Below are 16,292 nucleotides of genomic sequence, written 5' to 3'. Positions count from 1 at the left end.
TGGATTCTTAAAAAATGATAGACTCGCTATTCGATAGTGAGGCAAAATTATTTTTGTGAAAAATCATCCAAAAGCACATTAAAAATCTACAAAAATTAAACAAAATCATATGTTAATAACCCTCTTAAGATATTATTTCATTTTTGTAAATTTTTTTATTCGATTTTGGAGGATTTTTCACAAAAATAATTTTGCCTCACCAGCGAGTTGCCAGCCTAACTTTTTTTTAAGAATCCAACTTTGTTTCAAGCTTTCAAATTGTAAACGAAATTTTTGGGCAATTAATTCTGATTCCGCAAAGCTTTCTACTAAGAAAATATACTGTTAACAGCTGACTTTTATGTATGTATGAAATGAAAAAAAACATGCCTTCGTAGGAAAATGTGTACATAATTTCAACCAATGAGATCCAATGTAAATTCCGATGCGATTCTCCTATTGGTTCAATCAGACATTCCCTCTCTTTCTTAGTACCTTTATTTGAACTATGAACACCAGAGGTCAGCAGATGTCCTCTAGGGCGATGGGGGTTAAATTTCTTATTTTCCAAAAAAAATGTTTTTAAAAATCATTTATTTCTACCTAATATTATGTTTCTGTTTTATCAATGCACAAATCCCTCCAAGAATATTCAATTCAACAGAATCAAACTTTAAGAATGAGAAAAAGTATAAATAAGTATTTTTTTTATTGATTTTATGGTATCTGTGCTTTTATAAGTTAAAACCCAAATTTTCCTTGAAATATGAAGATATCTCAAAACAGATTGATTAGGCTTATAAAGAAACTGTTTGAGTATCTTCGGTCGAATAAGGTCTATTTTGTAAGCATTTTTGACTGAGTTTTGGCTAAATAATGATGAAACATATAATAAGAATACACTTTATTTCCTCTTTAAAATTCCCTTTAAACACCCTATTTTGATATTAAAATGCAAACTCGATTTGCCCTTCCAGGCTATGGCTTGTAAAAACCCTGCAGGTGGTAACATTTTTAACACATATTCCTAAATTCCTTAAACGGTCTCCTCAAAAGATTCTTAATGCAAAGACACATATTTTTATTAGTAGCGAAGCTACTCTAATTCGAAATGTCCGTCTGAGACAGAATGGGGGAAACGTGATTTTCTCGGCTCCTATTAAAGATAGAGTACTGAAACTTTTTGACAACATTCTTATTATTAAGAAGCACAATTAACTGTAAAACATCAATGGCGGTCGGACTGCTTTTTAGCAGGTTTTAGGCTATTTTTATATTTTCCACATTAATTGACTCAAATTGATTTTTCTTTCAAATGATTCCAAATTGCCTAATTCGGCGAGAAATGCAATAAAATTTTTTTTTTGGTGGTGGCGGGGAGCGGCGGCACCCAAAATAATATTGCTGGTATGTCGTGTGACGAGTCACCACATCCCCCCCCCTTTTCTTTAACTGTCCTTATCATACAAAATAAAACAAGGTTTTTTGTTTGTTTTCTCCAAAAAATCTATTCTTGATTTTGATACATACACTTTAAATCTACTTGTATGTAATCCCATCCCAGGGGCGTCCAAGCTTTTTTATTTGGGGGGGGGGGGATAATCATCCCTTTACCCCCCCCCTTGGACGTCTATGTCCCATCCACAATTTTTTGTGCTTCGCTTCTTATGGATGTTGTCATCCTTGTTTTAACTCTTATTTATTAACATCTTAATTGGAACTGATGATCTATTTATTTGTGAAACAATTGTATTCGATAAATAAAATGAGAAAAAATAAGTTGTATGTTTATATTTAGTTACTTTATATAATAGGAAGATTGTTAGAGTTGAATTCATTTTATTTCAATTTTTATGGTTTTATAACAAAAGCTATTCAATCTTTTGGTAATTCAATCATTATAATTTTTAACATAACTTGCTTTAAGGGAACAAAGTGTTTGAAAAAATGGTAAATTAAGAATTTATCACAAATGTTTTGCCTGTTTTAAACAATAACAATATATAAAAAATAAGCTAAATTTTTAATGAGTCAGAATATTGTCTGCGATCTATGTTTTAACAAAGTTTAGTGATTCTATAATGACAATTTATTCACCAGAAGCCGTAAAAAAAAGATTATGAATTATCCAAAATATTGAATATGCCAAGAGGTTTCATGATGTTTAATCACATTTTATTAGAATTGTTGATCCAAAGATCAATTCAATGTCCTGTTTGTATAGACGCTTTGACTCCATTCCTAACATATGATGCAAAGTGTTCACAGTTATTGTGGACCAGATTATATGGTTTGTTTATATCATATCCTTCACACACCCCACCCGAAGGCGTGTTAGGTTAGAAAAAACCCCCCGCAGAAACGGTTTACACAGGATGTACTGGGACCTTATGGTGGTTTCAGAACATGCTTTCCCTAAATTGAGTTAGTAGCTTCTGATAGTAGAAAATTTTAAAATTACTTTTGGTGATCAAATATTATTTTTATTTTTAGACTACCTTCACCTAACCTGCTTTATTGTCTTATTTTGTCTTTCATGTTTATCATGCAAATTCGCTGACATTGCAGTTGAAATGACAGATATTGGAGCTTTCTAAAAAGGTCTCTAACATTTTTCTAGCTCTAATACTTTTTTAGATATCTTATTTCAAAGTATTGCTGTAAAATCATCTTTTACACAGCAAAAAGTTGAAATATAAAATTAGTTATTTTAGAGAAAATTACAAGTATCTTCATGTAAATCTTTCTAATATTGCTCCAAATTGACCAAATTGGACAGTTAAGGTGCCTAAAACTATTTACTTTCAATAGACAATCCAAATACATAGTTTGTAAGACTATATAAGCTAATAGGAGCATGCTGAAGTGATTTTTAAAAATGCTAAAGGAAAAAATATTTCCTATTTTTAAAAAAAAATTGAAATTTAATCGACTTTAGAAAAGATTTTAAGGTAAGTTATGGTGTATAAAGTTGTCACTTTGTAATTAGAAAGCCAATAAAACACAATCATCTGATATTTTGAACCAATAGAAACATATCTTAAGAAAAATAGACATAAACATTGAAAATAAACCAAAAATTGGTTATAATTTTAATCATTTCTAAGTAGGTTACAAATGTAATCTACTAATTCTAGTAATTTTTTATAAGAAAAGTTGATTGGCTTTTTAGATTTTTTATAACCTTATGAAACAAAATTAGTTTTTGCCACCTTAACTAAAAAAACATAGTAATTAAAAGACTTTTATGGATGATCTCACATATATTAAAAAAAACAATTTATTCTTAGGCCACATTTTTTTTTGTTGATAAACACTATTAAGTACTCTAAACTAGTGCTGAGATTTTTAAAAATAATAAATTGTAATTAATTATGAGTTTATTGTACCTTAAAACTCCTTTTACATTATTAAAAATGCCTTAATAGTGATTTTTAATTAAAATTAAATTACATTTGTTTCTTTGATATTTCAATTTAGCCTTCTCCTGTTGACTTTTAAAGTCTCAAAAAGTGTGGATTTGGATTGTCCATTGAATGTAGATAGTTTTAGGCACCTTAACTGTCCAATTTGGTCAATTTGGAGCAAAATTAGAGTGATTTATATGAAGATACATGTAATTTACTCTAAAATAACTAATTTTATATTTCAACTTTTTGCTGTGTAAAAGATGATTTTACAGCAATACTTTGAAATAAGATATCTAAAAAAGTATTAGAGCTAGAAAAATGTTTGAGACCTTTTTAGAAAGCTCCAATATCTGTCATTTCAACTGCAATGTCAGCGAATTTGCATGATAAACATGAAAGACAAAATAAGACAATAAAGCAGGTTAGGTGAAGGTAGTCTAAAAATAAAAGTAATATTTGATCACCAAAAGTAATTTTAAAATTTTCTACTATCAGAAGCTACTAACTCAATTTAGAGAAAGCATGTTCTGAAACCACCATAAGGTCCCAGTACATCCTGTGTAAACCGTTTCTGCGGGGTTTTTTTTCTAACCTAACACGCCTTCAGGTGGGGTGTGTTCATCATCTCCATTACAAATTTTCACCAATCTGGTTAGAACTGAAACAGTAAATTGTTTCCTTTACATATTATTATTAACAACCAAAAAAATCAAGATTTAATCATGATTGCTTTGATAGGTCATTAAAGATAGCTATACCTTGTTTGCCAGTGAATGTATTTAGTTTAACATGGGATCTGCTTTCTGTCATTTTTCTACCATGCATGTCATATAAAGATGCAGATGAACGAAGGTTATCAAATTTGTTGTTGATCCTCACAGGGTCATCTCCCCAAACAACAGCTAATTCCTGAAGACCAACTCCAACACCATATTTGTCAACACTAGAATTAGTTATAAATACTCAGGTTATATGTCAAACTAATTAAATTTTCTTATTGGATTAACTATGGTCAAGATTGTGTTTCTTGGCTTTCTCTAATTGTATTATGGTATACCTTTGCAGTAACCGCTTGGACCGATTCTAAGATTAACATAAAATAAAAATGAAAAAAAGTCCCTAATTTATTTTCTGTATTAGGCATATAAAATGGTCCAATAGGACACCTATCAAAATTATATCACATTTCATTATAGTGATCATGAAGCAATTATTAAAAAACAAACTGTTTAAATATTTTGGCATTTCTCTCATCACAGATGGAGTTATTAAAATTCATACTCCTAAATAAGAAGTTTTAGTTCTGCTTTTTTCCTGTTGTTATCAATTTTGCTAATTTACAACTGAAAAAGTTACAAGCATGGTTTAAAAATTTTGAACCAAATGACTATAGAGATCATGCCTTTCCTATAACGCTATTTTACTCTTTGATAAGGTAAATATTGTTCTGCCTTCCCCCTTTTCAAAGAAACCCCTGAACTATCAGAAAATATATAATTAGAGCTCATTATGAAATAATTATTTTTTAATAATTACTTCATGATCACTTTATTTGGGGACTTTGACAAAATTTCACAAGATTTTGTTAAAGTACCTTTGACTGATTGAACTAAAGAACCTCATCCAAGTTGGACCATTGTTTTTGTCATCATCAGGTCTTGATAAGTCCACAACACATGACACATGAAACAATATAAATTTGAAAGAAAACAATATAGTATCAATTTGAGGTTTGACTGTCCTTCTAGTTGAATTATGTTGCAGTTGCTCCAGCATTTATAGGGCTTGGTATTCAATCTATAATACAAAGTAGCTTGATGTCTGTCCATCCGTCCGTCCATCTGTCTGTCCGTCCGTCTGTCCGTCCGTCCGTCTGAAGCTTAAGATCTCAATAACCAATGAACCGATTTGATTCTACTCTTCAGGGTATATGCCTATTGGTCCTGTGGTGGTTTTAAGCTATTTTCTTGGGGGGTGGGACACCCTAAACCCCCCCAAAAATGAAAATTTCCCCCTAAAAAAAATTTTTTTGTATTTTTTTCTAATTTTAATGTTTTTTAAGTTTTTATATAATTTTATATATGTTTTAAATTTTTTATATCTTTTTATATTTTTTTATACTTTTTTATACTTTTTTATATTTTTAATTTTTTTTCATTTTAAATTTCTTTTCTTCTTTTAAACTTTTTTTTTCAAATTCAAAAAGATTGTGAAACCTTCCTTCTCCTGTAGGGAGGAAGCCCCAAAAAGGCTAATGGCAAAGAAATTTTTTAAAACATGAAAAAAGAGAAAAAATTCGAAGGGTTTAGAAAATATAAAATAATATAAATGAATATAAACAGTTATAACAAGTTATAAAGATTTATAAAATGTTACAAAGAGTTATAAAAAGTTATAAAATACAGAAAATATCTGAAAAAATTTTAAAAAAAAATTTTAATTCTTCCCTGAACCTTTAGGGAAAAAGCCCCTAGAGGCTAGGGGCGAAGCCGCTAGTGAGTCAATATTTCATCAAAAATGCTTACAAAGAAGATAATGTATAGAATAGAATCCAGGTAGACGATTCTGCCTGGCTAGCCTGAAATAAAATTGGAACTTTTGAAAGTCCCAAAAGTCAATATGATTTTTAGTAAAAATATCACAATTTCAGAAAGTATCCACATATTATTAAAATTAAAACTTTTAAAAATAATTTTCTTCAAAGCCATACCGACTGGCATTCGGCCATTCACAGTGGATTAAAATTTTATACAATGTGCAAAACCATGTACAAAATTGAATTAAAACGTGAATTCAGTAAAAAATATTTGGACAAAAATAATAATATTGGCACATTTGATAAGTATCCATAATAATAATCCATAGTAAAAAATAAACTTTAAAATCCTAATAAAAATCAATGTGGGCTATTATTCTCATTTTTAGCTCTGCAGTTTGATTCTACAGGTGTCAGAGTATATTTTTGATACCTTTCAAAAATATGTTAAAAACAGTTTAATGTTGCTTTAAGTGTGAGCCATTTAATCTACCATGTGTCCATGTAAGTAATCACATAAAATCACGTAATCATTTCTAAAATTACTTACTGATATTCCTTTGACATTTTGATATCCAACATAAACAGCCCAGTGCCTGTAGACCCCTCTGTCAAACTCCAACAAATCTCCAACGCATACTTTCTCATAGAACTCAACCTTCGTTCCACAAATAAAAAGTCTAAGATTATTCAAAAAGATTAGAATATTACAAAATCGTTTAGTTGTAAACAGTGGCGTGCGAAGCACTTTGTCTAAAATTTTGCCCCCTCCCTAAATAAAAGTGCATTAGTGGGGAGGGGGGGGGGGGCATTTTGATTATATATACCTATTTTTGATAAGGGCGTTTTAAGGGGGTGGGATTACTTGATTATGGACCTTCTAATCTCTATCCTTTCTTCCCCCTTCCTTATTCCCCACCCCTTCCCCATATCCCTATCCCCCATCCCTTCATCTAAAAGGCATCTTGCAAAAAAAAAGAATGTTTACCCATCCCCCCCCCCCCACATGGATTAACCCACCTTAAAAAAATTAGGTGGGGGCGAGATAAAAACTAATTTTGGAAATAATTTGGAAAATCACATTTCCACCATAGCGTTACAGACTGACAACATAGTGAATTATAGCTGAAAAGTTATATCACCATCTTCAAATGACATTTTAAAAATATGTCACTTTTTATAAAGTGGCGTTTGCAAGGATTTGCTATGAATTTTACACCATATTCAAACTAAAATCAATTCAAGACAACAAGAGTTGTGTTATTTTATCAAGTCAGGAAAATTAAGTGTTGTGAGCTTTAATTAGGGTTTTTAATGTAAATTGCTAGAAAAAAACATGTCTTTTATTTAAGGGAATATACACAAAAAAATGATATACCTATCCTGAATATCATATGATATACTTATATATTGTTATTCATTGAAACAGACATACAGTTTTGAGAATAAGACAAAGATAAATTTCAAAACAGTTTGAAATGTACGTGTAACTTTATGCGCGAAGCGCACAAATTTTTTCACATAAAGTAACTTTTTGATTAAATATTTAATGTTTATTTTTAAAATATGCAGGGATGGAGTGGACATTGGGCTATTTATTTACTAGTCCCCAAAGTTGAGGAATGAGAAACTGTCCCAATTTTGTATAACTTTAGCGGAACAAGTTCCAATTACGTCATATTTTTCTTTCCCGAAAAAGAGAAGGGGGAAAGAAAAAAAAGGGAAGGGGGGAGGAAAAAAGAGATGGGAGAAAAGGGGGTTTTCCCCATCTCTTTTGAAGAGATTTTCTTCCCCCCCTCCCTTTTTCGGGAAAGAAAAATATGACGTAATTGGAACTTGTTCCGCTAAAGTTATACAAAATTGGGACAGTTTCTCATTCCTCCCCAAAGTTTCATAAAAACATTTTCTCATTCCTTGGCTCAACAACTTTAGGGACTTGATTGAATTTTGATTGGTTGGTTAATTAAGTTGAGTTTCCATACGTTCCATCCACTAATTTTAATCTATTTAAGGATTAATTTTGGGTATCATCATTGGGGATGTACATCAATTAATCGACCATTGTCTTTTCCCCATAGATCCCTGCAAATATGTATTTTTTTTGGTAAAGTTTATATTTTAAACAAGGATTAAAACATCCATAAGTAGCAAAGCACAAAAAAATGTAGATGATTATAATAATATTAGATTTATTTGTGAAAATAAGCACAAAACCCTATTTTATTTTGTATGATGACTGTTACACCGACAGTCAAAATAAATTAAATACTGGATGCTAAGAACAATGGAAAAAATCATTCAAAAAAAGTTTGAAATTCAGACCAAAAGCATCAAAGATAAGGGGAAATATGTAAAATATAAAAATGGCCAAAAACCTGCTAAAAGACAGCCCGACCACCATGGATGTTTTAGAATTGGTTAAGCTCCTTGATAATAAGAAATTAAGAATGTTATCAAAAAGTTGCCTTCTATCTTTTATAGGAGCCGAGAAAATCACGTATCCTTCTATCCATGTTTAAAGGGGGGCGTTGGCTAGGGGGGGTGGCAGGGTGGGGCGTTTTGGGCGCTAGGGGGGGGGAGGGCGATCGCCCCAAATGCCCTCTTCAGTTCGCACGCCTTTGGTTGTAAAATAACATTGTGATTTAGTTTGACCCATTTTATGACCCACTAGAGATGGCATGCTTGGTATTTGGACAATGTAGAAATCCTTATCGGGCAAAAAAATTATTGGATAACTGTTTGCTCCTATTGGAGCTTTATTGCTCCATTTGAAAAATAATCATGGATTTTGTCTATAATTATTTATTGGACTACATGGACAACAAATGTGCTCAAAAAAATAATTAAATTTTCATCTTGACTGTAAAAAAAGTCATAGGCGTTTTAGAATGGCATAACATTAAAATCTTCCACACGTCATGATAGAAATTTAAATTAAGTCGCCTAGAATCAAAATTAAATGCTTAATTTCAGCAAAAAGTTAAGTTGCCTGTAACTGAACATATTACAATGAAAAAAAAAACATTTTCATAATTAAAATTATTTTAAATGATTCAAAACCGAAATTTCTTTCTTGAATAACTTTGACCACAGGCTGAAAGTTAAAATTCCGCCCAACAGTTTGTCCAAAGTCTGCGTTGGCTACCAAATGGCATGGTTTCAAACCCGATACAACCTTGCTTTAAAAATATCCACCCTTTCCTCATACAGAAAATTTTTAGGATTAGACCTTTCGTAGGAGTAGATCTTTTGTAAGGGTAGACCTTTCGTAGAGTAGGTCTTTTGTAGGGATAGACCTTTTTGTTCAATAGACTTTTTGTAGCAACGCCATTACAATTTGCAATAAAAACACCCCTTTTCATAGTCAAAATCTCTCCAAAAAATCGGTTAAATTTGCGTTTGTAAGTGTAAAATCATAGCGGGAAAAAATGAAACTAATACAAGTATCCACAGATGCTCAGCTGTGATGTGATGTTGAGCAGATTTAGCCTTCTGAGATGAGTTTTTATAAAAATGCTGCTTTTTTTTGACAAGGGGGGGGGGAAAATGTGGTGACTCGTCACACGACATACCAGCAATTTTATTTTGGATGCTACTCCCTTAGTTTTAGAGATAATTGGATGAAATCTTTTGGGCTGGGTCACTAATTACCCCAACTAGTGGTATCTTTAAAAAAAACGGCGGCGGGACCGCCGCTCCCGCCGTCCGCCGCCGTTTTCCGCCGCCACCAAAAAAAATTTTTTTATTGCATTTCTCGCCGAATTAGGCAATTTGGAATCATTTGAGACCATGTTATTTTTTTCAAAAATTTTCCCCTTACAAGCAACCCTGCGGGGGGACAGTCATTTTTTTCAAATTCTCGTTTATGAAGGTATATCTTAAATACAGTATGCTATTCCTTTAGTTTTAGAGATAATTGGATGAAATCTTTTTGATTGTGTCACTAATTACCCCAAGTTTTGGTATCTTTCAAAAAAAAACAGCGGCGGGACCGCCGCTCCCGCCGGCCGCCGCTGTTTTCCGCCGCCACCATAAAAAAAAATTTTATTGCATTTCTCGCCGAATTAGGCAATTTGGAATCATTTGAGACCATGTTATTTTTTTCAAAAATTTTCCCCTTACAAGCAACCCTGCGGGGGGACAGTCATTTTTTTTCAAATTCTCGTTTATGTAGGTATATCTTAAATACAGTATGCTATTCCTTTAGTTTTAGAGATAATTGGATGAAATCTTTTTGATTGTGTCACTAATTACCCCAAGTTTTGGTATCTTTCAAAAAAAAACAGCGGCGGGACCGCCGCTCCCGCCGGCCGCCGCCGTTTTCCGCCGCCACCATAAAAAAATTTTTTATTGCATTTCTCGCCGAATTAGGCAATTTGGAATCATTTGAGACCATGTTATTTTTTTCAAAAATTTTCCCCTTACAAGCAACCCTGCGGGGGGACAGTCATTTTTTTTCAAATTCTCGTTTATGAAGGTATATCTTAAATACAGTATGCTATTCCTTTAGTTTTAGAGATAATTGGATGAAATCTTTTTGATTGTGTCACTAATTACCCCAAGTTTTGGTATCTTTAAAAAAAAAACGGCAGCAGCACCGCCGCTCCCGCCGTCCGCCGCCGTTTTCCGCCGCCACGAAATTTTTTTTTTATTGCATTTCTCGCTGAATTAGGCAATTTTGAATCATATGAGACCATGTTATTTTTTCAAATTTTTTGGGGGCGGTGGCGGAAAACGACGGCGGCGGATGGCGGGAGCAAGGTTGCTTGTAAGGGGAAATTTTTGAAAAAAATAACTTGGTCTCATATAATTCCAAATTGCCTAATTCGGCGAGAAATGCAATAAAATTTTTTTTTGGTGGCGGCGGAAAACGGCGGCGGACGGCGGGAGCGGCGGTCCCGCCGCCATTTTTTATTTAAATATTTACAAAAAAATTTTTTACTGACCTACCTAAAAAGATTTTGTTTCAATATCTTTAAAAGCACAGGAGTAGCACTGAATTTAAGATGTACCTTGATAAACGAGAATTTGAAAAAAATGACTAAGTCCCCCCGCAGGGGTGCTTGTAAGGGAAAAATTTTTTGAAAAAAATAACATGGTCTCAAATGATTCCAAATTGCCTAATTCGGCGAGAAATGCAATAAAAATTTTTTTATGGTTGCGGCGGAAAACGGCGGCGGCCGGCGGGAGCGGCGGTCCCGCCGCCGTTTTTTTTTAAAAGATACCAATAGTTGGGGTAATTAGTGACCCAGCCCAAAAGATTTCATCCAATTATCTCTAAAACTAAGGGAGTAGCATACTGTATATAAGATATACCTTCATAAACGAGAATTTGAAAAAAGTGACTAAGTCCCCCCGCAGGGTTGCTTGTAAGGGGAAAAATTTTTGAAAAAAATAACATGGTCTCAAATGATTCCAAATTGCCTAATTCGGCGAGAAATGCAATAAAAAAAAGTTTTTTGGTGGCGGCGGAAAATGGCGGCGGACGGCGGGAGCGGCGGTCCCGCCGCCGTTTTTTTTTAAAGATACCACTAGTTGGGGTAATTAGTGACCCAGCCCAAAAGATTTCATCCAATTATCTCTAAAACTAAGGGAGTAGCATCCAAAATAAAATTGCTGGTATGTCGTGTGACGAGTCACCACATTTTCCCCCCCCCCTTTTTTAGACAAGTCGAAACAAGCGCGGCATTCGCGAAATCTTAACAGAGTACACAACTATTTATTTAATTATTTCGCTTTTGTTGGTACGGCCTTCATAGAAGAAAAACAAATTATCTTTAATCCATTTTTGCTGCATATTAATTAATGCATCTTTTTAAAGCAGTATTAGACATTATACAAATGGCTAAAATAATAAATTTAAAATTTTGAATTCTTAAGTTGTATACTCTGTTGAAATGATATCGTCATCGTTCAATCAATCAATGTCAAAAAAATTGTCGAAAAAACGCGGCATTATTATAAAAACCCATCTCTGATTGGCGTTTCTACCAAAGATTTACAATTACATCCCTATAAAAGATTTACCCCTACAAAAGGTTAAATGGGGTGTTTTTATTGTAAAATGTAATTAGGAACAGTCAGCCTAAATTTCTCATGTATAAGACTTTCTTAATAGAAGAAGAAAAGATGAAAATCAAAACATTGAAAATCGATTTACACCTTTATTTGAGTAACTATATATAATTTCTGAATATAGAAATATTACTAACAGCCAGGGGCGTCCAAGCTTTTTATTGTGGGGGGGGTAAATTTTTTTTAAGGGGGGGGTAATTCGGTTTTGGGGGGGGGTAAAATGGCGCGCGAAGCGCGCCGCAAATTTTTTTTTACCCCCCCCCAAAATTTTTACCCCGGGGGTAAAATTTGCTTGGGGGGGGTAATTACTAGGGTTGGGCCGGATAGTTTTTTGGCCGGATACCGGATACCGGATATCCGGCTGATTTCAAATGCCGGATATCCGGTATCCGGCCGGATATCCGGCCAACGCCGGATATCCGGTTATCCGGCCAAATTACCGGATATCCGGCCGGATAACCGGCCAAATTACTACATATTAAAGTATCAAAAAAGAATATATTGTCCCTTTCGTAGCAACGCACCTTAAGGGGCGATTCGTTGTATTTTTAAAATTGCTTTTAATAGGTTATTTTAGGTTAGGTTAGGTTATATTTGGTTAGGTGATTGCCCCGCAGGGCTAGGCAATTGGCCCCGCAAGGTTAGAGTCCCCTGCAAGGGGCTAGAAATAGGAGGAAAGCCACTGTGAAAATACGAATAATTGCTCCTTAAGGGGCGTTGCCACGAAAGGGACTATACCCGCAAAAAAATTCTTCATAAACTGGTGTTTTATATTATACTAGCGGCTGCGTTCCTAGGGTCTAGGGATATTAGAAAGGACATGAAAGTGCAGAAAAATAACTTAAAACCTTACAACGACTTTTTTATAAAAATTAAACGGACTAAAACCACCCTGGGACCTAAAAAGGAGAACCATATCGAACCATATCGGTTCATCAGTTAGCGAGATCCTTCGCTACAGACAAAAAAAAACTTACTACTTTATATAATAGGATAAAATTAAGGTTAAAACTTAAAAATTAAGTAACTATTAAATCTCCATAGCAAATAAATCTAATTAACTATTACTACCCTCAATATGTAATATCAACCCCTAACGGTTGGAGGATGGGCGGGGAGGTGGCGTTAAATGCATGCCCCCCCCCCACTGTTTTTTTCTATCCCATTTTCTGTGTATAAAAGGTAGAGGGCTACAACTGAGTGACTTTCGAAATATGGGTATGACACATAACTAAGAGTTGAAAATTTTTAATACCTCCTTCCTGGCGGGCACAGGATGCCAGCAAATCTGGTAAGGTCATTCAGGTAAAAAGTAAAAATATTTTTTTTACTTAAACAAAGCATTTCATACTAAAATATCCTATAGTCGTACATCCTCATATGTAATATAGATGTTCAAGTCGATTTCAGGTTCCAGGTATAATCCTGCAAGTTCTGAACCTTTAGGTCTCCAGAAATCTTTAGATGGTTTTGTGACCGCAACTTTTTACTTGAAGATTTCAAATTTTAAACTTAAGCTTTTTATATATCTTCATGACTTATTACAATTTCATAAAACACGTTTCCGTTTACCTGCCAACCGTCGGTTTGCGGCTGGCAGCTGCCAAGTACTGCTGCCACCGCCAAAATTTATGTTTTGAGATTTCTAATATAAAATTTACATAAAGATAAACATATTCAGAGAAAAATTTTCTTCTAGCTTCAATAAAAAGAAAATTACAGCCATTTAAGATTAAAAAAAACAGAGATTTTTGTTGTAAAATATAAAAGATTATATTGCCGGATATCCGGCCGGATAGTTTCAATATCTGGTATCCGGCCGGATATTGAAAATGGCCGGATATCCGGCCACACCGGATATCCGGCCCAACCCTAGTAATTACCCCCCCTGAAATCTGTTGGCAGGGGTAAAATTTGTTTACCCCCCCCCAAAATTTACCCCCGGGGTAAAATTTTTGGGGGGGGTAATCGCCCCATTACCCCTCCCCCTTGGACGTCTATGCTAACAGCAGTACCTCTTCACTGTCCTGGTACTCTGATTTGCGTACCAGTCTGATTCAAGTCCTCTATTTGTTACTTCATCAGGTAAATCATCAGGAATTTCGAGCTTAACCGGCATTCTTTGTTTTTTTTATATATTAGAGTGACGTGGTGTGAAAGTAAACTAACACTTTTTTTTGAATATTGTTTGAACAATGTTAGGGGAGATAAGAGATAAACAAGGATGACAACATCCATAAGTAGCGAAGCACAAAAACTTGTGGATGGAAATACGTACAAGTAGATTTAAAGTGTATTTATTAAAATCAACAATAGATTTATTGGAGAAAATAAACACGAAACCTTGTTTATTTTGTACAATGAAGAGGTTAAAGCAGATTACATACTAGATGCACATAACAATGGGAAAAAATATTTTGATACTGTTAATGCAAAAAAGTTTTTAAATTGGACCAAAATACCAAAGATATGGAGAAATATGTCAAACATATAAAAATAGCCAAAAATCTGCTGAAAGGCATTCTGACTGTCATTGTTTCTTTTCTTACAACACCAGAAATTCAATTTTGATATCTTTAACTGAAAAAATTTCGAAAATCGGACCATAAACACCAAAGATATGGGGAAAAATGTGAAAAATATAAAAAAAGCCAAAAACCTGCAAAAAGGTAGTCTGAACGTCATCGTTGTTTTCTGCAAACGACGGGAAATTTAATTTTGAAATCTTTAACTGAAAAAGTTTTGAAAATTGGACTATAAACACCAAAGATATGGGGAAAGTTTGGAAAATATAAAAATAGCCTAAAACCTGCTAAAAAGCAGTCCGACCGCCATTGAGGTTTTATAGTTAAATGTGCTCCTTAATGATGGGAATGTTGTCAAAAAGTGTCAGCCTTCTACCTTCTATAGGAGCCGAGAAAATCACGTTTCTCCCATTAATTACGGACGGACGGACATTGTGAATTATAGAGTAGCTGCGCTACTAAGGACGGAAATTGTGAATTATAGAGTAGCTTCACTACTAAGGACGGACATTGTGAATTATAGAGTAGCTTCGCTACTAACAATTCATTAATTACGGACAGACGGACGGACGGACATTGTGAATTATAGAGTAGCTTCGCTACTAAAAATTGTTAGAATTAATTTAACATTTTATTAAATAAAAAGCTTATTTGCTTTTCAACAACAAATAATGAAGAGGAGATAAGAGGCAAGTATTTTATTAAACGGACTAGCAATGATTCATTATTTATTGCAACTTATTTTGAAATTCATGTATTGCTAGAGTTTTTGGCTATTTCTTGCCAATTAACTTCCCTTCCAATTTGAGGAGCCCCTAGATGCTGAAGAAGCAGCCACTAGTAACCAAATAAATATTAGTCTTGTAATTAGAATATTTACACCCAGTCACTTTTAGTAATTCTGACCTATATTAAAATGACAGTGTAGTTTAGATCTTGCTAACCACTGGACCGATATGGTTAATGTTATCCTTTATATTACAAGGTGCTACTAGTGCTTGGTACATGCAAAGTGAGATTTTTTGCTCTTGAGGTCGAAATATCCTGAAATTTTTATAATTAGTTAATAATCAAATTCTTAGTCTATATTATTTTATTTTGTATGAGATTAAATTTCATAATATAAACTCTAAATTGTCGATAAATAGCAACAATTTAGAGTATTGTATGTGCTATCTCCTAAGCTAGGGGGTACCTGGCAGCACCAAATAAACATATTATTATTAAATTCATTAACTAAATTTGTAAATGTGACCCTAAGAAAAATCAGTTCTAATATTGAAAGCAAATTAAAGTAAGACGACAAATTTTCCATAATATAGTTTTTACTGATATAATAATTTACTAAAAAAATCCATATTTCGCTATTAATTGATAACTTCACTTAAGATATTTGGGTATTTTCTTGAGAACAATTTGTTGTATGAAATAATAACCTATTTATCTGATTTTAGAATTATGATTTGCAGGACATGACAAAATACACATAAAAATTTAATATTCTGATTATTATTAGGTTCTGACAATCTTCTAGTGTCAATGTTCGTTTGTCCAACAATCTAATGATCTAGAGCTTCGCTTTTATGGATGTTGAAATCCTTGTTTTGTGTAGATTTGTTGTAGGATTGGGCCGGATATTTTTTTGGCCGGATGCCGGCTGATTTCAAATGCCGGATATCCGGTTCCGGTCGGATATCTGGCCAACGTTCGATATCCGGCAAATTACCGGATATCCGGCGTCAAAAATCAGCCGGATATCCTGTAACC

The 16,292-nt window shown here is 33.5% G+C and overlaps 1 protein-coding gene and 1 long non-coding RNA gene across 2 annotated transcripts; both read right to left on the bottom strand.

Annotated features, from left to right (window-relative positions):
- Positions 1-1,814: 1,814 nt before the first annotated feature.
- LOC145327652 (uncharacterized) lies at positions 1,815-5,543 on the bottom strand. Its single transcript, XM_080171188.1, has 4 exons — positions 4,984-5,543; positions 4,148-4,332; positions 4,011-4,047; positions 1,815-2,292 (listed from the first exon to the last, which is right to left on the bottom strand). The coding sequence occupies exons 1-4, from the start codon at positions 5,163-5,165 to the stop codon at positions 2,184-2,186; spliced, it is 513 nt and encodes a 170-aa protein (XP_080027314.1). The 5' UTR covers positions 5,166-5,543; the 3' UTR covers positions 1,815-2,183.
- Positions 5,544-6,409: 866 nt separating this feature from the next.
- Positions 6,410-14,179, bottom strand: LOC145328394 (uncharacterized). The gene is made up of 2 exons (XR_013882431.1): positions 14,016-14,179; positions 6,410-6,605 (listed from the first exon to the last, which is right to left on the bottom strand). It is a non-coding gene; the product is annotated as an uncharacterized LOC145328394 (long non-coding RNA).
- Between the last annotated feature and the right edge of the window lie 2,113 nt (positions 14,180-16,292).

The sequence above is a fragment of the Acartia tonsa genome, chromosome 9 (genome assembly GCF_053477335.1).
Source record: "Acartia tonsa isolate MP-2025a chromosome 9, ASM5347733v1, whole genome shotgun sequence".
Classification (NCBI taxonomy): domain Eukaryota; kingdom Metazoa; phylum Arthropoda; class Copepoda; order Calanoida; family Acartiidae; genus Acartia; species Acartia tonsa.
This window is presented reverse-complemented; position numbering and strand designations above follow the sequence as displayed.

Coding starts and splice junctions, on each gene's coding strand:
- LOC145327652 (XM_080171188.1), bottom strand. CDS start 5,165: ATGCTGGAGCAACTGCAACATAATTCAACTAGAAGGACAGTCAAACCT. Junction 4,333..4,983: donor TTTAGTTCAATCAGTCAAAG/GTACTTTAACAA, acceptor AACTAATTCTAG/TGTTGACAAATATGGTGTTG. Junction 4,048..4,147: donor TACATTCACTGGCAAACAAG/GTATAGCTATCT, acceptor TTACTGTTTCAG/TTCTAACCAGATTGGTGAAA.